Source organism: Pseudogymnoascus verrucosus, assembly GCF_001662655.1.
Source record: "Pseudogymnoascus verrucosus strain UAMH 10579 unplaced genomic scaffold scaffold_1, whole genome shotgun sequence".
NCBI classification, from domain to species: domain Eukaryota; kingdom Fungi; phylum Ascomycota; class Leotiomycetes; order Thelebolales; family Thelebolaceae; genus Pseudogymnoascus; species Pseudogymnoascus verrucosus.
Window position 1 is genome coordinate 1,001,895 of NW_017263652.1, and position 24,952 is coordinate 1,026,846.

At 51.3% G+C, this 24,952-nt stretch overlaps 6 protein-coding genes across 6 annotated transcripts; 4 read left to right on the forward strand and 2 right to left on the reverse strand.

The window, feature by feature from the left end:
• Positions 1-457: 457 nt before the first annotated feature.
• HSP70_1 (Hsp70 chaperone) lies at positions 458-2,851 on the forward strand. The gene is made up of 2 exons (XM_018269882.2): positions 458-643; positions 704-2,851. The coding sequence occupies exons 1-2, from the start codon at positions 636-638 to the stop codon at positions 2,643-2,645; spliced, it is 1,950 nt and encodes a 649-aa protein (XP_018135128.1). The 5' UTR covers positions 458-635; the 3' UTR covers positions 2,646-2,851.
• A 1,207-nt stretch (positions 2,852-4,058) lies between these two features.
• Positions 4,059-6,404, forward strand: VE01_00351 (uncharacterized protein). Its single transcript, XM_018269883.2, has 2 exons — positions 4,059-4,270; positions 4,340-6,404. Exons 1-2 carry the CDS (start codon positions 4,210-4,212, stop codon positions 6,271-6,273), a joined length of 1,995 nt encoding a protein of 664 aa, XP_018135357.1. The 5' UTR covers positions 4,059-4,209; the 3' UTR covers positions 6,274-6,404.
• Positions 6,326-7,277, reverse strand: VE01_00352 (uncharacterized protein). Its single transcript, XM_018269884.2, has one exon. The coding sequence runs from the start codon at positions 7,209-7,211 to the stop codon at positions 6,540-6,542; it is 672 nt and encodes a 223-aa protein (XP_018135358.1). The 5' UTR covers positions 7,212-7,277; the 3' UTR covers positions 6,326-6,539.
• Positions 7,278-7,310: 33 nt separating this feature from the next.
• YME2 (mitochondrial escape protein 2) lies at positions 7,311-10,310 on the forward strand. Its single transcript, XM_018269885.2, has 2 exons — positions 7,311-7,747; positions 7,800-10,310. Exons 1-2 carry the CDS (start codon positions 7,522-7,524, stop codon positions 10,136-10,138), a joined length of 2,565 nt encoding a protein of 854 aa, XP_018135129.1. The 5' UTR covers positions 7,311-7,521; the 3' UTR covers positions 10,139-10,310.
• A 972-nt stretch (positions 10,311-11,282) lies between these two features.
• On the forward strand, positions 11,283-21,142 carry VE01_00354 (uncharacterized protein). Its single transcript, XM_018269886.2, has 13 exons — positions 11,283-11,646; positions 11,703-12,039; positions 12,114-12,246; positions 12,323-12,470; positions 12,524-12,608; positions 12,659-13,134; positions 13,182-13,648; positions 15,965-16,963; positions 17,129-17,263; positions 19,234-19,353; positions 19,418-19,903; positions 19,966-20,611; positions 20,662-21,142. The coding sequence occupies exons 2-13, from the start codon at positions 11,930-11,932 to the stop codon at positions 20,928-20,930; spliced, it is 4,074 nt and encodes a 1,357-aa protein (XP_018135360.1). The 5' UTR covers positions 11,283-11,646; positions 11,703-11,929; the 3' UTR covers positions 20,931-21,142.
• A 553-nt stretch (positions 21,143-21,695) lies between these two features.
• VE01_00355 (uncharacterized protein) lies at positions 21,696-24,828 on the reverse strand (the record flags this gene model as incomplete). The annotated part of the gene is made up of 1 exon (XM_018269887.2): positions 21,696-24,828. Exon 1 carries the CDS (start codon positions 24,492-24,494, stop codon positions 21,696-21,698), a length of 2,799 nt encoding a protein of 932 aa, XP_018135359.1. The 5' UTR covers positions 24,495-24,828.
• Between the last annotated feature and the right edge of the window lie 124 nt (positions 24,829-24,952).

Sequence of the window (24,952 nt, forward strand, 5' to 3'; positions counted from 1 at the left end):
GCTAAGAAATGCTAAGAAATAGTAGGAATACTACCAAAATGCTAGGAAAAGGTAGCCTTGCGGGTCAAGCGGTGTGGTACATGTGTTTGTATGCCGTTACGTATGCACTAAACAAGTACCTTTAACCCCTCATAGAGCTTTATCGGCATAACAAACACTCACCGATCATCCATCAAAAATCGAACTGACAGGGCCCTGTCGCAAAATCCTAAAAATTATAGAACATTCTCCAGCTTTCAGGGATCATCCAGTTTAAACCACAATTAAATCCGTACAATTACCATAATTACTATTATTAAATCATTGAATTCTTTATTTCCCCTCCCGGCTATGACGTTGTTGCTGGGCCTCCCGCGAATTTTTGCGATGATCCTAGAATGTGCGTGGTGGTTCCAGCCACTAGCGCCATTGGCTTAGAAGTTGCTGGAACTGCCTGGAAACCACCGCCTGCTGCAAGCAGTGCATACAAAACCTCGAATCTTCCTCGCACACAAATTCTTTTCTTCCTTCTACTTCATACCATAACAAACCTCCCTCTTCTCTCACCACGATCACAATTGCTCTTCTACTTCAACATCAAGGTTGAAGATTCTTATACCAACACCACTTAATACATCTACACACACAGAGCAACGATGTCTGCGTACGTTGACCCCGCCAAACCTCACTCCCACCCCCATGACAATATACTAACTGGCCCCAGCATCGGTATCGATTTGGGTACCACCTACTCGTGCGTGGGTATCTTCAGAGATGACCGCATTGAGATCATTGCCAACGACCAGGGCAACCGCACAACCCCCTCGTTCGTTGCCTTCACTGACACCGAGCGTCTGATCGGTGATGCCGCCAAGAACCAAGTCGCCATGAACCCAACCAACACCGTCTTCGACGCCAAGCGTCTGATCGGTCGCAAGTTCGCCGACGCTGAGGTCCAGGCCGACATGAAGCACTTCCCCTTCAAGATCATCGACAAGGGCGGCAAGCCAGTTTGCCAGGTCGAGTTCAAGGGCGAGACCAAGGACTTCACACCCGAGGAGATCTCCTCCATGATCCTCGTCAAGATGCGCGAGACTGCTGAGGCCTACCTCGGCGGAACCGTCAACAACGCTGTTGTCACCGTCCCAGCTTACTTCAACGACTCCCAGCGTCAGGCTACCAAGGATGCCGGTCTCATTGCCGGACTCAACGTCCTCCGTATCATCAACGAGCCTACAGCCGCTGCCATTGCTTACGGTCTCGACAAGAAGGTCGAGGGTGAGCGCAACGTCCTGATCTTCGATCTTGGTGGTGGAACTTTCGATGTCTCTCTCCTCACCATCGAGGAGGGTATCTTCGAGGTCAAGTCCACTGCCGGTGACACTCACTTGGGTGGTGAGGATTTCGACAACCGTCTCGTTAACCACTTCGTCAACGAGTTCAAACGCAAGCACAAGAAGGACCTCTCTTCCAATGCTCGTGCCCTCCGTCGTCTCCGCACAGCATGCGAGCGTGCCAAGCGCACTCTTTCGTCCTCTGCCCAGACCTCCATCGAGATCGACTCTCTCTTCGAGGGTGTTGACTTCTACACCTCAATCACCCGTGCCCGCTTTGAGGAGCTGTGCCAGGATCTCTTCCGCTCCACTCTCCAGCCCGTCGACCGTGTCCTCTCAGACGCCAAGCTCGACAAGACCAAGGTTCACGAGATCGTCCTCGTCGGAGGTTCCACCCGTATCCCAAGAATCCAGAAGCTCATCACCGACTACTTCAACGGCAAGGAGCCCAACAAGTCCATCAACCCTGATGAGGCTGTCGCCTATGGTGCTGCCGTGCAGGCAGCAATTCTCTCTGGTGACACCTCGTCGAAGTCCACCAACGAGATCCTCCTTTTGGATGTCGCTCCTCTGTCTCTCGGTATTGAGACTGCCGGTGGTATCATGACCCCTCTCATCAACCGCAACACCACCATCCCAACCAAGAAGTCCGAGGTCTTCTCCACCTTCTCCGACAACCAGCCTGGTGTCCTGATCCAGGTCTTCGAGGGTGAGCGCAAGCGCACCAAGGACAACAACCTGATGGGCAAGTTCGAGCTCACCGGTATCCCACCCGCACCCCGTGGTGTTCCCCAAATCGAGGTCACCTTCGATCTCGATGCCAACGGAATCATGAACGTCTCCGCGCTCGAGAAGGGCACCGGAAAGAGCAACAAGATCGTCATCACCAACGACAAGGGCCGTCTTTCCCAGGAGGAGATCGAGCGCATGTTGGCCGAGGCCGAGAAGTACAAGGCTGAGGATGAGGCCGAGGCTGGACGCATCGGCGCCAAGAACGCTCTTGAGTCGTACGCCTACTCCCTCAAGAACACCCTCTCCGACGCCAAGGTCGACGAGAAGCTCGACGCCGAGGACAAGGCCAACCTCAAGGCCGAGATCGACAAGACCGTCTCCTGGTTGGACGAGTCCCAGCAGGCCACCAAGGAGGAGTACGAGGAGCACCAGAAGGAGCTCGAGGCCGTCGCCAACCCTATTATGATGAAATTCTACGGATCGGAAGGCGGTGCCCCAGGCGGCATGCCCGGTGCTGGTGGACCCGGTGGCTTCCCAGGAGGCGCCGGCGGCCCAGGTGCCACCCACGACGACGGCCCAACTGTCGAGGAGGTCGACTAAGCGCCAGGTTTCTTCGGAATGGTTCAATTATAAAGCTTTCGGTGTTCACTGGGGTCATCATGAATTGTAGACTTTTTATCTGCGGGTTTTTGCGTTTCCTTTACACTATGACGATACGATAAAAAGCTGGTGCAAAGACAAGAGATTTTTTTGTACTTGTGTATCTTTGGGCTGCCGATAGGGCGGTTTCCATAATGAAAGTCGTTAAATTTATATATGCTGTTCCTTGTGCACTTGTGATGTGAATGGTTATTGAAATGTTCGAACTCTTTATTCTATAAATGCTAGTAACTAACAACACTCGATCAACAACAGCCACCACCCCGTATGATTCTTGTTTATTTTCTCAGTGCAAGGGGGTTTTAAGGCACGGTTCCCAAACGGCGTGGGGGAATTTATAGACTAGCTAGTTGAGGCTTTTATAGGAGCTGTAAATAAAATATTATGAATATTTAAAACATTTCAAAAAGCTAACCTCCCTCTCATAGCCGTTTCATGCCCCAAAACATACTACCTACACAGTATTCATTATATACACGACATTGAAATAACCATGGGATTTTCTTGAACTAGAAAATATATAAAGGGGCTCTCATTGTAATACGCTGTCCGTACCTAACGTCGTTCACAGGTAGTCCCATAGATAACACGTGTATGGACGTATTTGCATTCGCTCAATTCATTTCTGTCAGAACATTGATACCATAATGATGGTGATATACGTTTTTTCTATCGAGTGGCACTAGCTGTTACTGTCGGTGCTTGCTGTCACTGTCGCTGCCTGCTGTCGCCACTACTTGCTGTCACTATCGCTGCTTGCTGTCGCTACTTACTGTACCTTGTTAGCGTCACTACGTGCTGTTGCTGCTTACTGTTGTCGTCGCCGTTGATGTTGCTGTCGCTGCTCCTCGCTGCTACCGTTGTGGCTTGCTATGTTACAACGGATTGTTGGAGGAGGACATGCTGGCACAAAAAATCTATCAAACTCCAGTCTCCCTCCACTGGTCTAAACAGCTTGATGGCACTACCACAATCGAGAACAAGGACTCTGTGGAGTTGGCTTTCGCTGTAATAATCACCATCATTCCGGGCAGAGATTTCCCAAGTGAAAACAACGGGCAAGTGAATTTCAAGCTATAAGGTTAACGTCCCGCCGAGGCTACTAATAAACGGCGTTTAGATTTAATTAATATCAGCCTATGCTATAATAGATGCATATATCATCAATAGAAAATATAGCATGTATTTGGTTTTACCAAAAAAGCATTTGTAGAGCGAGTTAAGGCACCTATCAGTGTTGCATCGTTGATCCTCATCTCCCGTACCGTAGCGCCGATACCTGTTGAGGGGTTCCCGTTTGGTGGCACTGCCGCGAGCCTTTCCCGACCCTCTCACCAAATCTTCAGCCTCGCACAGCATTTCTTCACTGTTCATACGCATCCTCCCGAATCACGACTTCTGCATTAATCTGCCACTGATTTAACATCGTCTCTTCAACTAGCAACTCGCTCAAGATGACCACATCCTAGATCTCGAGCGTTGATTGCGAGTTGAGTGACGAGGGATGCCGCGTCTCAACAATACTTCGCGGGCAGCGCGACCCTGGACAATCACAGATACATATGGTGAGGGCTGACATCCCCTTTGAACGGACTCATTGTGCTATGGGATATAGCTGACGAGAAATTATGTAGGATTTATAGCGACATATCTCTCGATTTCGCCCGGACATGGGCACCCGTCACGATTACTTCGTAGCCGATTGCCAACTTTTTCACGATCTTACAGGAATGCATCATATATACCCATACTTGCGAATCAATTACTCGACAACTCTCCCCAGGCGAAACTGCGAGATGGCATACCAGGCCGCTCTCTGCAGATAAGCCAGCGCGACTGCCTTCTCCCTCGCTCCCAGCGCCGTCACTTCCACAACTACTTCGTCACACACCTTCCCTCCAGTTCTCTGCACCCGGACTCCCGCTCTCCCCACCACAAACTCCCCCGCGCGGCCTCAATCCCACACACGGGTGCTAGCCCACCCCCAACAGCCGTCCCGCCCTTAGCTAGCTCGTCACGCGACCTCACGGTTGTACGCATCCCAATCCAGAGCGCGAAGCACCACTTCGGTGCGAAGACATCTCGTGGCACGCGCCCCTATAATGAGGACCGCTTCGAGGCTGGCACGATTGAGATTCCGGCCTTCGCGAACCGCGCACCGATCAGTTTGACCCGCAGCGATACCGGGTCTGGGCAAGGACCCGAGGCGACATCGGCGGACAGCGCGAGCGGGGACCCGCAGGTGTTTTACTTTGGGGTGTTTGATGGGCATGGCGGGTCGGAGTGCTCGGAGTTTTTGAAGCAGGATTTGCATCATTATGTGGAGGATGCGGCGAAGCAGTTTGGGCTGCAGTCGAGCTTGAAGAGGAGCCCGGATTCCATGGAGGATCCGGCGATGGGGATCGCGGTGCCCGAGGTGAAAGTTGCGACTGAGGGGGAGCTGTCGAAGGAGGGGAGGAAGAGCTTGAATGCCGTGGCTATGAAGACGAAGGAGGAGACGAAGCCAGCTGATACGAGGAGCCCCAAGGAACAGGTAGCGCAGCGTCCGCCGGATGCTGAGCGCCTCAAGTCTGAGGACCCGCTGAAGCAGCGGATGGATAAGCCGAAAGCTCTCGAGCTAGAGGCATCTCTGCTTGATCAGTGGAAGAGCACAGTTGGGGGATATTTCCGGCGATTCAAACCGGACTACTTCGATGTTAAGGTCAAGTACCAGCACCGGAACCATAAGACAACCAACGAGCCCGCCAGCCCGGAAACACCACCCTCTATCGAGACAGTGCTCATGTATGCATTCCTCCGCTGCGACCTTGACTTCGTCATTGCGCAGGCCTCCAAGCCTGACAAAGAATCAATCTCCGACCTCCCCCTCAATCATGACGAGATCCTCGGCCGCCCCTCCCAAGCCGCCCACAACATCGGTGGCCCAACCCGCTTCAAAGGCGGCTCAACTGCCTCTATTGCCATGGTCTCAACCCCAAGCCCAACACCCTTCTGGCACCCGAGCTCGCCCTCCACTCTCCTCGTCGCCCACGTCGGGGACACGCGCATTCTCCTCTGCGACACGGCGACAGGTCTTGCCATCCCCACGACAACTAACCACCACCCTAGCTCACCTATCGAGAGTACGCGCCTGCACCGCTACGCTGCGACATTTGTGACCGACTCCTTCGGCGAGGAGCGCATGTCTGGGCTGGCTAACACGCGCGCCTTTGGCGACATGAAGTCGAAACGCATCGGCGTCAGCGCCGAGCCAGAGATCGTGCGCGTTGCGCTCGCGCCGGCGCAGTACAGCTTCGTCGTGCTGGTGTCGGATGGGGTGTCTGGGACACTGACGGACCAGGAGATTGTGGATATAGTGAAAGAGGCGAAGACGCCGGAGCAGGGCGCGCAGGATGTCGTGACATTCGCAACCGAGACGACCAAGGACGGCGATAATGCGACGTGCCTTGTTGTGCGTCTTGGGGGGTGGGAGAGAAGGGCCGAGGGCGGCTCAGGGAGTTTGGGAACGAAGGAAATGAGGGATTTCAGGAGGCAGGAGGCCACCGATCCCAGGCGCAATAGGAGATAAGGGTAACATGGTTGTGATATAGGGGACGTGGCGTTTGCACACGATGATTTTTTGGAAACTGGCGGCATTATACACAACGCTTGATTTCTAGGTGAGCAGATACGCTTCAATATACATAAACCGTACACGACATATACTCTGTATTCGGCAGTGGTGATTTCCCATGCTCTCCCCAAAAGTGACGACACCCAATGTTATGCCATCTGGACAATCCAAAATATACACTCCGAACACCACATACTTATCATACAACCCGTATCTCACCCCTATACCGTCCCCCCATTCCTTCCCTCCCTCCTCTTCCTCTCCCTAACATTCCACTCCTCATCACTCTCGCCCGGCAACAACTCCTCCACCCCCTCCGAAAACGCCTCCCCCCACTCCATCTTCTTCTCCCTCCCCTCCCACACATCCTCGCTACTCGGCCCAACCTTATACTTCAACGCTTTCTTCCGATAATGCTCCTTAATCATATCCTCCCGCTGCCCCGCATAGCTCTTCGACCTCATGCAGAACCAGAAACTCTTCCAGTGGTCGCTGCATGACTGCATCCCGCCGTACCGGTACACGGCGTTGAATTGGCCGCCTAGCGATTGGCAGTAGAATGCTGCGTCGAAGGCGTCGCGGCAGGACATGGTCGTTGGGTATAGCGAGTCTTCGACGTTGAGCTCACCGTCGGGAGCTGTGGCGGGAGTGCCCTCCGTGGGGGCTCGGGGGGTGCGTCTGAATATGGGTTTTTTGGGCGCGGAGGCCTTATTCTCGGCATCGAACTCGGCCAGTGCGGCTTGTAGGTCTTGCTCGGCGAGCTGGGCGGGTGTGAGTGGTTGAGAGGGGGTGGTTGCGGGAGGCGGCGCTTGTTTTGTTGAGGTGGTTTGAGGTTGGGAAGTCGGCGCTGCAGCATCAGCTGGCGTGGCCGCGGAACTCCATAACCAGCCCATTGTTGCGGTTATAGGATGGATTGGTGAGAGGTTATTGCGGTTGATATTGGGATGAGGCTGAAGCTATCTCGGAAATTCTTGGGTTTTATGAGATATCACGTGATCCACGAGTATGAGCTTCAGCCTTGCGGTGGAGATATGACCTCATGTGGTAAATAGTACCTTGGGTAAACCTGTGCTGGCTTGCTGTAGACCCTGAATCCCACGAATCTCATATCAAAAGAGAAACATATTCTTTCTGTGGCTACCTGTTCTTTCGCGCCATGCGATCTGAGCTGTAAAGGCACATCAGATCGCGGCTGTCAGCAAGATGAGCGTCCCCGCCAGGCGCGCGGTGTTCAATCCCACCAGCATCCCGGAATTGAGACCGCGACGAGCCTATATCCAGCCGGCGAGGACGATACCAGGACGACCGCCTGCAGGGAGGCCGAAGAATTGGTCATGGAGGGTTGTGAGGAAGGAGAGTACGGAGGTGGGGGAGAATCACTCGGGGCACATTGAGGCGCATACCAACGAGGGCATTCTCTTCTTCGATAGTAAGCCCCAAACCCATCCCTGCGCCTATGATAACAGACTAACAGCCTCTAGGTATATTTCCGCTGCGATTTAACTTTGGGATGCACATGAGACTGCCATTTTTTAGGCATCGAAACTTACCAGAGCTCCTCGAGCGCTTCAACTCCGCGTCGCTCCAGGCATTGGATCCTATGGTTATGGTTAAGCGTGCTATACCAGCCAATGTACCCATAACAGTGACGGAGATCCTGCCCCGTATCAAAGACGGCGGCGCGTTCGTCAAGTTCTCACACCCGGATGGCGTCTCGTCGCAAGAAGTCGAGAGTCTCATCATCGGGTACTTGAAGGAGAAGTACGTCCGGCCGTGGTTCAACCCGATGCGGCCTATGAAGGCGAATCTCGTCCGCGGTGTACCCTGGCTGGAAGATCTCCACCGCTTCCCGAGCTCAAGAATCAAAGTTGAGTTCGCACCCACGAAGCCGGGAGGTGAGGCGGCAGAGCTATCGCAGGAGACCCTGTACAGTCTATTCCGTCGCTACGGGATGCTTGCCGAGATCTCCTCGCAGCCTGCAGACTCGAAGGTCCTGCCTAGGTTTGCGACCTTGGACTTTGCGCGTCTGCGCAATGCGGTCATGGCGAGGAACTGCATGCATGGGTTTAAAGTCTTGGAAGAGGCTGGAGGAGGGGTCGGCGGGACACAGCTGCGGTTGTCGTATGAGCAGAAGATTAAGGCACATATGATACGCGACTGGGTTGTGGGACACCCCAGGATTTTCATTCCCCTTATGGCGGCGCTCCTGGGTACGCTCGCTGTTGCCGTATTTGATCCGATCCGCACCTTCTTCATCAAAGCTCGTGTCACGCATTCTCTAAAGATCAGGGATTCGAGGATATACAAGTGGTTCAGCAGCCAAGCAAAGGACATGTTCACGTTTAAGAAGCGCAATGTTGAAGAGGCAGGGCTGGGCGCTATCTGGGATGACCGCAGGAAACTCATTGACCAGCTCCAGACTTGGATGATGGAGACCACGGATACATTCATTATTGTGCAGGGCCCGCGTGGTTCCGGAAAGAGGGAATTGGTGCTCGATCAGGCATTGAAGGACCGCAGGAACGTCCTACTCATCGACTGCAAGCCTATCCAGGAAGCTCGTGGCGATTCTGCGACGATCAACTCTATTGCACAACAAGTTGGCTATCGACCCGTGTTTTCTTGGATGAACAGCTTCAGCAGCTTGATCGATTTGGCTGCACAAGGCACAATCGGTGTGAAGTCTGGCTTCTCGGAGACGCTGGATACACAGCTGGGCAAGATCTTATCAAACACTGCTACGGCACTGAAGCAAATCGGCCTCGAAGACCGGGATAAGCACGACAAGGATGCCTCAATGACCGATGACGATTACCTCGAATCCCACCCAGAACGTAGACCAACAATTGTCATCGACAACTTCCTGCACAAGAACGAAGATTCATCGGTCGTCTACGACAAAATCGCTGAGTGGGCAGCAGGTCTAACCACGGCAAACATTGCGCATGTTATCTTCCTTACCAACAACATCTCATACTCCAAGTCCCTCGGCCGTGCCCTCCCAGACCGTGTCTTCCGCCAAATCGCCCTGGGAGACATCACCCCAGCTGCTGCAAAGCGCTTCGTTATCACTCACCTCGACAGCGAAGAAGATCCCACCGGCACGGACTCCAAGCTCTCCGAGGGCCAACGTCGCCGAGACCTTTCCGAGCTGGATGCCTGCATAGACGTCCTCGGCGGCCGACTAACAGACCTCGAATTCCTTGCCCGCAGACTTAAGACAGGACAATCGCCACAGAAAGCCGTGGAGGAGATCATCGAGCAGTCCGCTAGCGAAATCATGAAGATCTTCCTACTGGCCGCGCGTACCAACGACCGCGAAGACCGCACCTGGAGTCCCGAGCAGGCCTGGTTCCTGATCGAGCAGCTGGCCAAGGCCGAGGCGCTGCGCTACAACGAGGTGCTCCTCTCGAATACATTCGCGTCATCGCTGACGCCGTCGGCGAGCAATGGGGAGGCTGTCCTAAACGCGCTGGCCCAGGCGGAGCTCATCTCTATCAAGACTGCCAAGGGACGCCCTGAGAGCATCAGGCCGGGGAAACCAGTGTACCAAGCTGCATTTAAGATACTGACCGAGGACAAGGTGCTAAAGGCGCGGATGAACCTGGCGGTATTGACGGAGCTGTCGAAGATTGAGGGGAAGAGTATTGATAAGTGTGAGGCGGAGCTGGCGCTGATTGCGGGGATGCCGAGGGTACCGCCGCAGGTGGCGCCGAGGGTGGAATATCTGCTTGGGAAGGTGGAAGCGAGCCAGAGGAAGGTGGAGCAGTGGGATAGGGAGATGGGGGGGTTGAAGAGGGTGCTTATGCGGGAATACTAGAGTGGAGTTGGGTCGTGGGATGAGGGGAATGATAATCCCCACTCGGTTCTTTGAGATAAGTATTTGTATATATGTACAGTATAGTACAGGAGATATGTATTTGGGGACAAATTTAACATTGTGATTATACCCCTAGAAAGTGGGTTTACGAAGTGAACCGGGCAAAATGAGGAAGCCATAATAGGAACGCCCATCAAGGAGGGAACCCAACCCAGACTACTCTGTGCTTATTTTCGACGAAAGTGTATATTTTCTAGACATTGTCCAGATTGCGATAGAGAAAATGGATGACCCCATCGAATGTCTCCGATACGATGGCCGGGAAACACTAGACTGGTGAATAGCTATTTGGCGGTGAGAGGGCAGATGTGAGAAGGCAGATGTGAGAAGGCAGAGGTGAGAAGGCAGAGGTGAGGAGAAGACAGAGGTGAGGAGAAGTCAGAGGTGAGTAGAAGACAGAGGTGAGAAGAAGACGGAGGTGAGAAGTCACAGGAGAGAAAACTACGTGGGCGAGAATTCTGCACTGGCGAACTTGTTGGAGGTCACCCAAAGTTAGTTCTGCGAATATCCCGAGTGCGGCTGTGCTGTTGAACTTGAATATCAACTCTGTGGGACCACCAGCGCGAGAATTTATTCCGTAAGCTCGGCCACTCTCAGAGTCTCCCCCGTGAACATCGTACTCCTGCTACTATCGTTGATCGTAGACTTTTTCAGTTCTGCCGTTCAGGGGATGCACCAATAATACCCCAGATAGATATTAGCACCACTAACTAATATTGAAGCTTCCACTTATCATATCACAGAGCAAGGAATCAGATCCGTTCTCACTGTGAGCGAGACTTAGGATTGAGTTGTATCGTTTGATATCTCAGATTTAGTACCTAGGAAAGCAGTCCGTAGTCTTCGCGAGCAAAGACATGAATGACATAACTTACGAAGTACTTTTCATCTCCGCTTGCATAAAATTATATATGGTTTGAGCTGAACCAACTTGAAAGGGAAGGGGGCCCCAACCACAACCAGTATCATCGTTATGTCTCCTAATTGGGGTTTGGCATGAGTTGATTAACTCGGGGCGCCAGCACATTAGGCGTTGGGCCTAAATCTTTCAATTATTCGACGGTTTGGGCAGACCCCTACGTGGGCTTCCCGTATTCGGCAATATCCTCAAACAACCTCGCTGGCACCGACAACATATCGCCTGTTGCCAGCATTGACTACTCCGCTTATCGTCTAGATCTGGTTAGGTTAGGACTACCCGCCCGCCGTTATATTAGCCCGCACAGGAGTTACCTCCGCACAGACTGATAACTCGGCAATTTCCTCTCCTAATCCACACTGCGTCCTTTGTCTCATCCTATCAACACATGGCAACACATGGCAACACGCGGCCACAAATAGATCTTGGATCATCATTCCCTTGTTTAGATGAACTTGTCACTGTGGAAACGCCTTAGTACCCTTGGCACCTTCCCGAGGGACTTCTATGGGTTGATCTAGACCTGGGGGTTTGTTTGCGGATCATGGTTCTGCCGTCCTGGATCCCTTGCTGACGGTTTCATAGTCTATACATAGTAAAACGCCAAATTTTTGACTATTTTACTCTTCTCTCCTTCTCTCCTTCTCTCCTTCTCTTCTTTCTCTTAATTTCAATCTCCTCTGTCTTGTGTTTCCTGTGTTTCTTATTCCTTGCGATGGTAACGTAATAACTACTAATTCTAGTCTGGTGTCATCCTTTTTTCCAATCATACTTTAGACAAACTAGGACATTCACCTAAATCAAAATGGCCGATGACGCGCCAGCCCCACCAGGAGGAGCACCAGCTCAAGGGGAAGGAGGAGGAGGAGGCGGAGGCGGAGGCGGAGGAGGAGCACCAACTCAGGGAGGAGGAGAAGGAGGAGTAGGAGCACCAGCTCAAGGAGGAGGAGGAGGAGGAGGAGCCCAAATTAACTCACATGCCCATCTGCACGAGAGCGTCCGACAGATGAAGGAGAGCACACACACGCGCACTATAACCAAGGATGCCCTTGACGCTCATGTCAGTGGCATTGCCACCCCCATGAGTCGCCCACTTTCCCACCACAGTTTGGATTTAGATGATTACTTTGTGAGTTACCTTCTCTCGAGATACAGTCAAGGATATCTTGGACATGAGACAGCGCACCTACTAATACCACACGTAGGTTGGCCCACGCGATCTCGATGGACATTCGAAGCTTCCATATTTCATGCGTATGCATGGCAGTGTTTTGCCGCGAATGATTATACCTCTTTTCTGCATTGGAGCATGGGCCACCTTCATTACCTGCATCTGTGAATTTGTCACAAAGCGTACGACCCCCAAACGATACTTCCAGGTCAAGCTAACCTTTAAACCTTTGCAGTCGGCGTTGACACTGTCCTTCTCACTGTTCTCGGTTTCGTTGTCGGACTTTCTCTCTCTTTCCGAAGTTCGACAGCTTACGAACGGTATACTACTCACTATACTTACAATCCAAACAAAGCTGATAGTCGCCTAGTTATTCGGAAGGCCGCAAAACATGGTGTACACTCATGATCCAATGCCGAAACATCGCCCGCTATGTCTGGGTTCACGTCGAAGAGCGTGAAGGCGACCAGAGCAAGGAAGATCTCCTCCAAAAAATCACTGCGATGAACCTGGTCCTTGGTTTCGCCGTCGCAGTCAAGCATCGTCTTCGATTCGAACCGTACGCTCATTATGATGATATCGCAGGGCTCGTTTCCCACCTCGATACCTATGCCAAGGCTGCGTTCAAAGAAGAGCACTTGGAGAAGAAGAGAACGAGTACTTGGAAAGCGTTGGGTGAGAAGCTCGGCTTACCATTCGCGCTCTCAAACCCCAGAAAGGAAATGAAGCGATCGGATCGGCCTTTGGGTAATCTTCCTCTTGAAATTTTAGCCTACTTGAGCGCATACTTCGAGGAAGTTTCCACGAATGGTCAAATGAAGTCAGCCGTGATGGGGGGTCAATTCCGTAAGTAGCAATCTTCTTTACTCGCCATCGAATACTCACCCCCACAGTGACCGCCCTTGCTGGCATGACAGACACCGCCGGCAACGCGGAACGTGTCCTTACAACCCCCCTCCCTGTCGGATACAACATCCTGATCTCCCAAATCGTTCTCCTCTACATTTTTCTGCTCCCATTCCAGCTGTACGACAAGCTTAAATGGATCACAATCCCCGGCACCATTGCGGCCGCCTACATCATCCTCGGCATCGCGACGATTGGCGACGAGCTGGAGAATCCCTTCGGCAATGACGTCAATGACCTCCCACTCGACCAGTACTGTGCCGAGTTGGGCCGGGAGCTAGATACCCTGATGAGCACGCCATGTCCGAAGTTCACTGACCACGTCGATCTCAACAAGCATCTCAACCAGCCGCTATGGCCTTTGAGCGCGAGCAGGTATCAGGAGTGGAGGGAGAGGAGCGAGACGGATATTCGCAGTGCGTTGAGGACTAAAGTTGTTGCGGGAAAGGGATCTGTGGGTAGTGTGTCTATGTGAGCTTGTTGTCCTTGATCTTATTGATATGCCCTTCGTATTCTTTTAGCGGCCCAACTCCTGGTGAGTTCTCAAACATTTAGATAATGCGTACCACGATGCCTCACTAGCTTAACGTTCCTATTATATTGCAGGCTAGGTCCTCATTTAATGACATGCGCCTGCTGCTGCTGTTGGGGCTCTTCCATGGGTCGCTGGAAGTGTGGAGGGACCAGCGGATGTTGTTAGGGAGAGGTGGGAGTGGCGCAGGTCGCGAGTCATGCAGGTGCGGGACAGGAGCGGGCCGTCCGGAAGCGGAGCTGAAGAAGAGGTTTAAGGGTAAAATCAATGGTCGAGGGTTTGAGTGCTCGGTTTGCGCCTGCTGCCAGGAATTAGTTTCATATCATTGTAGCTGCCTACCCATTAACTCGCTGAACTGAAATAATGTCAAAATACAAGGTAAATGATGCATACCACAAGTTATATGGCGCTCGTGACAAGCTAAGCAAGCTTTTATAGTCTCCGTCCGTCTAGGTCTTAAAGTGTCCTTAATGTCTTAGTGTTCTTAATGTCTTAGCCCCCAACTTCAGTCTAGTCATGTCATCGTGTGAAGTACTCTCACTAACCATCGATTAGGTCAAAGAAGGAAGAGGTGAACGAAGGAAGGGAGGAAGAGGACAAGGAATGAAATGGAGAAAATAAGAGGGGAAGGAAAGAATAAGGAAAGGTAAGACAACGCCACAAACAAGTTACGAGCTGAGCTTCCTAGAGCTCAGCTGTGACTGAGTATGGTGGCTGCCAATAGGGAAAGCCACCAGCCAACCCGAGCCAACCGGGGGGATCTGGACAGTCCGTTAGAGAAATCCGGAATTTTTGGTGTGAAACACCACGGTATTCTCCAGGGAAAGTCCCGTTCATGATTGGACGCATTCCTGACGATAAGCTACGGCAGGACTGAATTACACAGGAAAGGTTGTGAAACATATGCAGAATGAGAACCCAACCAGAACTCCCGCATTACAAAAGCAACAACGTTTGCGATTAGTCGAGATCTAACATCCGTGGGGCTTCAAATTTTAGTAACTTATCAACTGCGGGGTAATCAAAACCTCGCTGCCGCAAGCCGAGCAGTGCTAGATGCACAGGAAGGTATAACGACGGGCGAGGAGGTGAAATAAGACAAAGACAACTTATCTTGCTATAAATTAAACCAGAATTTGCAAACCAACGATGGAGCTTTATGCCCCTTGTGAGGGAATGTCCTTAGGACTGTACCTCGAACGTTAAATAATCACACATGCACACAACCCAATCTATCAATTAGATTCCGCAGATCTCTCCACTCATTCTCACCAATGAAAACGGAAAGGCCAACTAGGTGGACAGCTTTTCCAGCGATTCTAGTATGTATTGCATTATTTTTCTAATCTGTGTCCATTTTGTACTTGCTGCCGCTGCAAGCAGACCAGATTAGCTTTTAAAGTATGTGTTACGGCCCAACCACCAAGTAGGCTCCTTGGTGGCTGGGTCAGACCATATATCGCCAGGGAGACAGGCAAATCAGACAGAAATGGTGTGCAGTACAGATCGGCCTTCAAGGAACCTCACTAAGAGGCGGGCAAATCAGATGGAAAATGGTGCGACACACATGTTTGGAGGCGCTATTTGTGGAGGTCATTTGATGCTCGATAGTTACCCACACTATCAGTACAAGTGACGAAGAGGAGGTGATACATAAAGCTATACTGATACCAGCCTCTTCTAACTCCTCGTCCGCTTCTTTTGATTTTGCTTTATTGCTCCCTATTACAACACGAAGCCGAGGCTACTAACAATGTTCTCTTTAGGTGTTTACCTCCAAGTCGCTGCGTCCCTAGCTGTGACCTTCGTCTCTTATTTTATTTGGACATATCTAACCTCCCCAAGTAAGCTTCAATTTGCTATGTTATTCCGTCAATACACTACCTACTCTCTTAGAGTGACTTGGTTATCTTTGGTTGTCGTCAGTGCCTTCCGAGGCTCCCCCAGAGCATTGCGTTTAAAAAAAATTCACTAACTTTCATCGAGTCAAAAACATACCTGGACCTTTCCTTGCAAAATGCACAAACTGGTGGCGATTTTTTAGCATATATAACAATCACTCGGTACAAACCCAACTCTCCCTCCACGATAAATACGGTTCCGCAGTGCAATTGGGTCCGAACCTTGTAAGTCTGAGCGACCCTAAGCTCCTTCGAACCCTTTACAATACCCGGGGCGATTATCTCAAGGTGAGAACCCTTGCTAACCAAATTTCAAATTCGGTGTCTTACAAATTAGAGCAAATTCTATGATGTCAACTCCTCCAAAGTTGGCCACGAAATCATATACAACGTCTTTTCAACAAGGAGCAATAAAGCACATGCTCACGCCATCAGACCTGTTCGGAAGCTCTTCAATCTCTCCTCCCTTCTAAAAACAGAACCACTTATTGACACAACCATTCAAACGCTCCTCTCCAAACTTGACTCCAACTTCGTTCTTGGCGAAAATTCCGGGAAGACGTGCAAGATGGACGACTGGCTTCCATTTTTCGCCTGGGATGTCATTGGCCGTTTGACATTTGGCGCGCCCATGGGCTACCTGGATAACGGTTGGGATTTCGATGGCTCTCAACGATCTGGAACAGAAACTTTCTTCTATTTCGCATGTGTTGGACAGATCCCTGAGCTGGACTACTTCCTGGCGAAGAACCCTGTGTGTCGCATTGGGCCACCCGCTTTCAATGGGCCGGCGATATTGTGTGCACAGCGAGTTGCTGAAAGACAGAAAGAGTTTGAAATTGAAGGAAAGGCCGATCATCAAGACATGCTTGAGGATTTCATGAGGATCAACAGAGAGGACCCCAGCATAATGGATGACAACGCTGTTGTAGGAGCACTCATTGTGAATGTTCTTGCCGGAGGAGATACAACTGGTATCCTACTCTGTGCTATCATCTATTACGTACTCAAGGACCAAGTTGTGTACAGGAAATTGATGGAAGAGCTCGATGCGGCGAATTTGACATGCCCTGTCAGCTATGCGTCTACTGAAAAGTTGCCTTACTTTGATGCTGTGGTTAAGGAAGCTGCTCGTATGCATCCCGGTGTCGGCTTGATACTTGAGCGGGTTGTCCCTGCCGAGGGCCTCACGCTCTCAGATGGCAGGGTTCTTTCTCCAGGGACTGTCGTCGGTATGAATGCATGGGTGATCCATCAAAACAAGGAAATCTTTGGCGACGACGCGGCGTCTTTTAACCCTGAACGCTGGCTGCGTGGTGAGGCAGAGACAGAGGAGGTTTGTGAATTTTCGTCATTGGTTTCCTGCTATCTCTTGAGAGCTGAGAATGCATTAAGAGTGCATCTATTGAAGACATCCTTACAGCTGTACACTCAATGCACTCCCGACATTCTCTCAGATCTTTAGAATTTTGTGAGAAAATTATGCTAATTACTTAACCAGGGGTATCAGGCTCGGCTTAGCATGATGAAGAGTCATGATTTGACGTTTGGAGCTGGCAAGCGGGTCTGTATGGGCAGAAGCGTGAGTATTCTGGAGACATATAAGGTTATGACTACCTTGTTTTTGACGTATGAGGTGAGTCGTAAATTACTTGAATACTCTAGTTTTAAGGATTGAATTAATGTTTATTAGATGAGTCTTGTGGATCCCAGCAAAGAATGGCACATTCTGTACTCTTGGTTTACGAAGCAGACTGGGATAGATGTGAAGCTTCGGAGAAGGAAAAGGATGGAGGTCTAGGTACGCTTTGTCAAATAGCACCACTACTCTAGTTAATACTGCCCTTCAATCGCTATGAATCTGCCTAGATTTGCCTTACTTATGTTGGCCTCTACCAGCTACGATAATCCCCTTTTGCCCTGTAGTCATAATAGTATGGCGTTTTTATATTGGTTAGGATTAGTATTTATTCTACAGTGTGATAGTAACAAACACATACGACCATAGACTCAAGAGAGAAGGGAACCCCGTCCGCTCTGCCATACACAAGCTTGCGTAGCACCTAGACAATGGTCTCAATTGTGCCAATGGGCATAGCGTATAATCTGAGCCCCTTGCCGCCGTAACGTCTATCACGGAGTCTTGAGCAAAAATTCGAGTCTCTTCCTACTATTTATACTGGAATCATCGCCAGGAATATTGAAACTTTCAGTAAGACCAACGAGTTGCAGTCGATTGGCTTTCGCAGTGGTGTTTGGAACCCAGCTGTAATGCACGATTGATTTTTTTTCTAGATAACTTATAGGAATAGCTTTGAGGCATGCCCTTTATTCATAACTACTTACACTCCTTCTGCTAACTTCCACAGGGCCCATATCATCTAGCAGCATGCGCTCTGCTCGTATGTGATCTTCTGCTGCGATGGCAGGGTATTCTGCGTGTACGGTCCATTGCTGTTGTTTCCAGTAGTGCGGATAGACAGGATCTGCTTCCGAATGAATAAACGCGAACGCCGGGAGGCAATTCACAATAATGGCTGCATAGCGATGATTAGGCAAGTGATTGCAACGGATACTAGAAATCCAATGAATGATTTGACGTACCAACAAGACCTTCAATAGACGCATTACATGTATAATGTCAGGTGGGTGGTTACACTATTAACTACCAGCGATCAACGCAAGAGCAGTCCGAGCCTACTGTTGTATAACGCAAGCATTGGAAATTTCTAACAGCAGATGTACTATATAGTGTCGAATGGCCACATGGTCTTTTAATTGCTAGATTTCCTTCAAAGCTCCGGATTGCGCCGCAATAACCCCGGTATGGTAAGCTTTTTTTATATCTGTCGGAATTACGCAGCATTGTCAGATTCTAACTGGCTGGGTAAAGAGCGTGGCTGAATCGAAAGATCAAATTAATTCAAATGTAGTCGTGAGAGACAGGCACTTTGCTTGACCTATACTCGACCTTGCCACATCAATAGCCCCCTGCTACGCTACGCTACGTCTCGTAGTCATTTTGAAAACAAGGTGTATTTGTATGACCAATTTCATGGAGTAGGGGAGGCCGTGCTGTGTGGGGATGAAACACCTTGTATGTACTATTACCCCAGCCCCTGTGATGATTATATACTTATCGACTATTTTAACTATAAGTTAATGCTAGCTATGTCATCTTATTTATAACATTTCACATAAGTTGGGAGCTGGATGTGGATTTCAATGAACTTCACGGAAGTGCCGATAATTTATCTCCTCCTAAACGAGGCATTTTTTGGTTCGCATAGCTCCAACCAACAGGGCTAATATATATATATATATTAGCCTGTATGCAAGCCAATTCCTTCGCGTACGTTGCCTTGCACTGTTTGACTGCTGTGTCTACTATGTGGTCTCCGCGGCCGTGAACTAGACCACTTGCGACCACCTTAACCTAAATAAGACCTTACGACATCTCCATACGCATTCCGTCGCTGTTGATTATTTAGAGTACCTCTCTGGAATACCTTGCTAGTGGGTTATTGCTTATTCTTAAGAGCTATACATACCCACATTTTTGACATTCGTGTTTGTTAATTGTGTCAATTGCTTTTCTTGTGTTAGATTTGCGCCATCGAAGTTATGAAGTGGACTATCACAGCGTCGCTGCTCCTGGCAGCCTTCAGCCAGACTGTTGTATCTTACCAGCTCGATGCTGCTTCATTTAGCAGATGTACAATAGCGGTATGTAAATCCGCTTCATTTCGTACATTATAGCCCCAGAGTATTAACAGATCAAATTAAATAGTGCCGAGAGTTAGATCTGCTCCTAAGGGGCCGAGTCGCGCTACCTCAGAGCTCAACATACCTGCTCGAAGATTTCCAACACTGGTCCGCCCAGCAGTCCAGCCAACGACCAGCCTGTCGTGTAACCCCCAAATCTGCACTAGACGTCTCTATAACCTTGAAAACACTCAAGGGTAACAAGTGCAACTTTGCAGTCAAGAGCGGTGGACATGCTTCATTCGCCGGTGCATCTAATATCGACGGCAGCGGTGTGGCTATCGACCTGAGAGATCTTAACAAGTTGATTGTCTCACCCGATAGGAAGCAAACGTCCGTGGGCGCAGGAATGGTCTGGTCTTCCGTTTACATGGAGTTAGATGCTCATAATCTAAGTACAGTCGGAGGAAGATCAGGCGGAATTGGTGTAGGGGGATTGACCCTTGGAGGTGGGATTTCATTCTTCTCTGGTCGATATGGATTTGCTTGTGATAATGTCAACAATTACCAAGTAAGATACATTAAATATCCCTCTTAGGAGTTTTGGCTGTGCGTCTAACAACTGTCGTACAGGTTGTTTTCGCTGATGGATCTATCAACGACGTTAATAAGAAGTCCCACCCAGATCTCTTTTTTGCCCTTCGAGGAGGTGGCAATAACTTTGGCATTGTCACTCGATTTGATCTCGCTTCCTTTGAGCAGGGCAAGATGTGGGGTGGCCAGCTTGCTTATACACCCGACAACATGCTCGCACTGAATACAGCACTCTATAATTTCAATATCAACCACTACAAGGACCCGTACGGTGCTGTTATCCTCGCCTACGTTTATATTCCAGCCCAAGATTTTTTCATTAGTAGCCTTGATCTCGAGTATGGCAAGCCCATTGCTGATGCGGCAATCCTGGCAAACTTCACGAAAATCCCCAGCATCCAGAGTTCGGCCCGTATCACCAACCTGACAGATCTTACGATTGAATTAAACGCAACACAACCATCTGGCTTAAGAGAGACATTTTGGACGTTCACGGTTCGTAATGATATTCAAATCATGACGGATATCCAAGCCCTGTTTGCATCTCAAGTTCCCGTTATTGCAAACGCAAGTGGCCTCCTACCAGCTTTAGTCTTCCAACCTATCTCCACGGCCATAACATCACATTTCACCGCAAACGGTGGTAACGCTCTCGGAATAACTGACAAGGATGGTCCTCTTATCCGTATGTTCTCCTATCTCCATTTGACGGCAATCTAACAACAGCTCTTTCAGTAATCAACATCTCCATCGCATGGGCAGATATTAAGGATGATAACCGCATCATGAAATTCGCAGCCAATTTTATCGACAGCGGCGTCGCGCTCGCAAAAAGCCGAAAGCTGGATCACAGATATATCTATCAGAACTACGCTGCTGCACAACAGGACGTTTTCCCTGGTTATGGTCCAACCAACAAGGCGCGACTGAACGCCATTCAAAAAAAATATGACCCAACGAACGTATTCACAAAGCTGCAGCCGGGGTACTTTAAGCTTCGTTAAATAATACATGAATATACAAGACGATAGAATACATAGAGCAGTTATGGTTTTGCTATATGGATCACAAGCTTCGGCGTGTGCTGGGACTAGGTTTGAACCACCAAACTTTAATTGGCGTTGCCCACCCACTGTGAAGGGTGATCTATTTAGTTTTGGCTCTACAATTTATACGATAATCACTAGCCAATACCCGTTTCAAGAGGTCTCAAGCGACGAGGTCATAGAACGTTATAAGGCCCACGAGTTTCCTGATGTGACAGGAATAATGTGTGGAGAGATAATCAGCCGGTGCTGGCGCTGCGAAGTTGATTCTGCTCAAGAGATATATGATTCTATTCAAGCAGAAATAGAGCTACCCTATAAGTCCTACTATTCAGAGATATCGCCAATACTGACGACTGCTTTCCCAAGTCGAAAAGTAGATATCTAATGATATGCCCAACCTAAGTCGCGCTTGCATTAAGAGTAGATTTGACTTTCCTCTCGGAGATGTGAGATGATAAGCAGAGACTTGTATATTCATCAGTTGTTACTGATGCCTATGTAGGGATAAGTAAGTCATCTCTCTGTTCATTAGGGTCATCTTTTTGCATACAGCAGGATAAAGGAGTCAAGGGCGCTCCTAGAGATCAATGGGAACATTTATCACATGGTTCTGGTATATAGAACTTCAATACCTGGATTGACCAACATTTATAAACTGCAGTGCTTTGTACAGCAACTACCTCGACCCGCTTATAAGATATACAAACTATACACACTCACTCACAGCATCTCATCTTCAAGCATACTCCCATCCTCCCACACCCCCCTAACCTTCCCTCCTCCTCCTCCCCTCCCCCCTCTCACCTCCTCACCCATCCCCTCCGTCCAAATCCCCCACACCCACCCCCCAGCCCTCTCTCCCAGCCTCAAAAGCGACCACCCAAACGCCGGGCCATTAATATCATAATCCCACCCCGACGCAAACTCCGGCTTTCCAATCCAAGCATACGCCACGCACTCCGCTATATACACCATCATTCCCACCAGCACCAGCAACCCAAACCACGTCAGCCTTACCCCTGACATCCGCGACCGGTCCCGGAACCACAGCCGCGGAAGCGGGATCGTGAGGTGGTACACGCTACTCTGCGACGCGCAGTGTGCGCATACCGCTGTCCCCCCTGGCACAGCGACAACCTCTTTAGCCACCGCAAGCGGCGCAGACGAGACAACTTGCTCCAGCTTCTCGATCCCCCGCTTCGCGTCCCTAATACTCTCAAGCCCATGACTAAGCCCCCTCTCCATCTTAACAAGCTGCTGCTCGCTAAGCCTCCTCTCTCGCGCACCAGCGCTGAGAGGCCGACCCTTTTCATCGCGGTCTGGGACCGGGACAGGTGGTTCAGTGGGGAGAGGAGAGGAGGAGAGCAGATCCGTGAGGTCGTCGAGAGTGCTATCTTCTATGGCGGCCTCGTGCTGGATGCGGAGGAGGTCTGCGGCTGCGGACGGTGGAGGGGCGGAGTTAGTGAGGCGTGGGCGGGGAGCGCGAGGGGCGGGTTTGAGGCGCTCGATTTGTGGGTTTGGAGCGGAGGGTTCGGAGGCGGGAGGGTTTCGTGAGCGGGAGGTGGAGCGAGAGGAGGTGGATGAGGAGCGGCGAGGGGGTGAGGGTGCTTTGGATTGGGGTTTGGCGGGTTGTATGGGTTGTGAGGGTTTGGTGTCGGGTTTTGGATTTGCTGTCTCTGGCGCGGGGGAAGGGGGTCGGATCCTGGAGTGCCGGACTGTGGGGGCAGGCGTCTCGATGAAGGCTCCCGTTACGACGGGTGTAGCCATAGTAAGGGGGTTCTGTTTCTGCCTCGGCCGCGGCGTCTCCTGTTCTGGTAGCTCATCCTCATCCGCAGGCGACGGTTCGCGCATAGAGTTCCTCTCCGACTTGTTATCCGGGATCTCAAAGAGGTCTTTCTCCGCCGCGATGCGCTCCTCGGGGTCAATATCGGATTTCGGCAGACTGCTTGAGCGGCTATGTCGCTTCTCCTCTGGTGCTTGGGAAATGGGTCGCCGTCGTCGCGTGTCCTCTGGCGGTTGGTTTTCTTTTTCTTCGGATTTTAAGGGTATGGGGCTTGGGTTGGGGCTGCTAATTGCGGCGAGACGGCGGAGGGTGTCGTAGGAGTCTTCGCGTTTGTGGCCATCTTGTGGCCTCTCCGTGTTCCGGAATATGGTGATGGGGGTCCCGGGGATTTGTTCGCCTTCTTCCTCGAGGATTGTCTTCTCGTGGAACTGGTCGGGGTCATCCTGGGTGGTCCTTGACGGCGATGCTCTGGATACCCCAGGTCGTTCCCGAGACCGCGATCTCCTGCCCCGTTGGATTTCTTTCGGCTCCGTCTTCGTGCCTTTGATCTCTCCAAACAAGCGCTCTGTTGCCGGGCCGGCCTCCAATGACTTCCCGCTTTCCACAATTTCAAACGACTCAGTCGACGTCCTCCTATATGCTGGATTCCTCACAACCGGCGACGGGATCCTCGTAGGCTCCCTCACAGCAGCTTTCTCCACCTGCGGCGACATCGACCTCTCCTCCGAAAGCCTCTCCCTTATCTCTTCCAACCGCGCCGTCGCAACCGCATGCCTACTCATCCCCTCCCTCTCCCTCGCCCTCACCTCATCAAGCTTCGTATTCCGTATCCTCAACTGCGGGCTCTCGCCCCCCATCAAAGACGTAGCCGTGAAATCCAAGTCCGCATCCCACACCGCTGATTTCTCAGGCTGTGCTGACGCAGGCCTGGACCGCGGCGGCGTCAACTGTTGCTGTCCAGCCTCCCCCTCCACAGTCGGCAGTGGTGTATCCGCGGCCGCCTCTGCCCAGTTAATCGTACCCCCCCCCTCCTTCTTCAGCGGCTCATCAACCTCCCCCGACGACTCCGGCGACACAATCCTCTGCATCCACTTATCCGATTTCCTCGCCCTCCTCCCCCACTGCGCCGGTATCCTCACCCCCGGCTCCTTCTCCTCCACCACCCCCTTCACCCCCCCGCCCACACTATTACCCCTCCTCGCAAAAATCCCCCCCCCCCCAACCAACCGTCTCGCCCTCTCCTCATCCCTCGCAAACCTCCCCATCTTCCTATCAAACTCATCTCCCTCATCCGTCCCCGTCAGACTCCCGCTCTCGCTCCCCGTCGTGCTCCCCCCTCCCACAGCCGGACTCCCCGCGCTCCGCCGCCAGAGATCCAGACCCCGCCCGTCATTATCCCTATCGCGTCGACTCTCCGCTGTGGCTCTGGGTATGGCAGTTGGACCACTCCGCCGCCTCGCAGCAGGACTCGGACTCCCCTCCCCCACACCATCTTCGAGGGCAGCGCGCTCCCATGCGCCTCGTAGCGTCGTCGCGGGCTCGGCATAGCTCTGGGCGCGCGCGTGTGTATTCGTGTTTGGATTCGTAGCTGTAGTCGTAGTCGTGGGCGCACCGGGCGCGCCAGCCGCCGTGGAAGCACCAGCAGTGCCGAGAGCAAAGTATTTCGGCTCGCGCTTCCTCGCCGCAAAAAGAGGTTGGTCTGCGCGCCGCAGCGGGGCATCGGGCCGCGTCGTCATTATCTATCTCGCGCCTCTGGTGGTGGGATTACGGGGGGCGCATGCTTTGTCGGGCGCGGTTGCTATGCCTGGGGGTGTTGGGCGAGACGCGCGCGGGGTGCTGGTGGGTCGAGGATGGGGTTTAAGAATAGGGTGAGGTAGATTGGTTGAGGTATTCGGAGGTCGTGGAGTAAGCAAGATGCGGCGGGAGCGAAATGCGGTGTGTGGTGAGGCGTTGTGGTGGGATAGGCGCGTGGGTGAAGCGGTGGGGATGTTTGTTTGGATTGGAGATCGAGGGTGTCCAAGCTCCCGTGCTGGCGATGCGGTCACCACGTCGCGGCCCACACGAGAACGGCGCATCGGTGAAGGACGTGCGCGATGATTTTCATACTGTAGCAATGATATACTTAAATCTGGATATAAGGGTGCTTGTTGGACTAGGTATGTAATAATAATAATAGAGTCTTTCTTATGGCGGT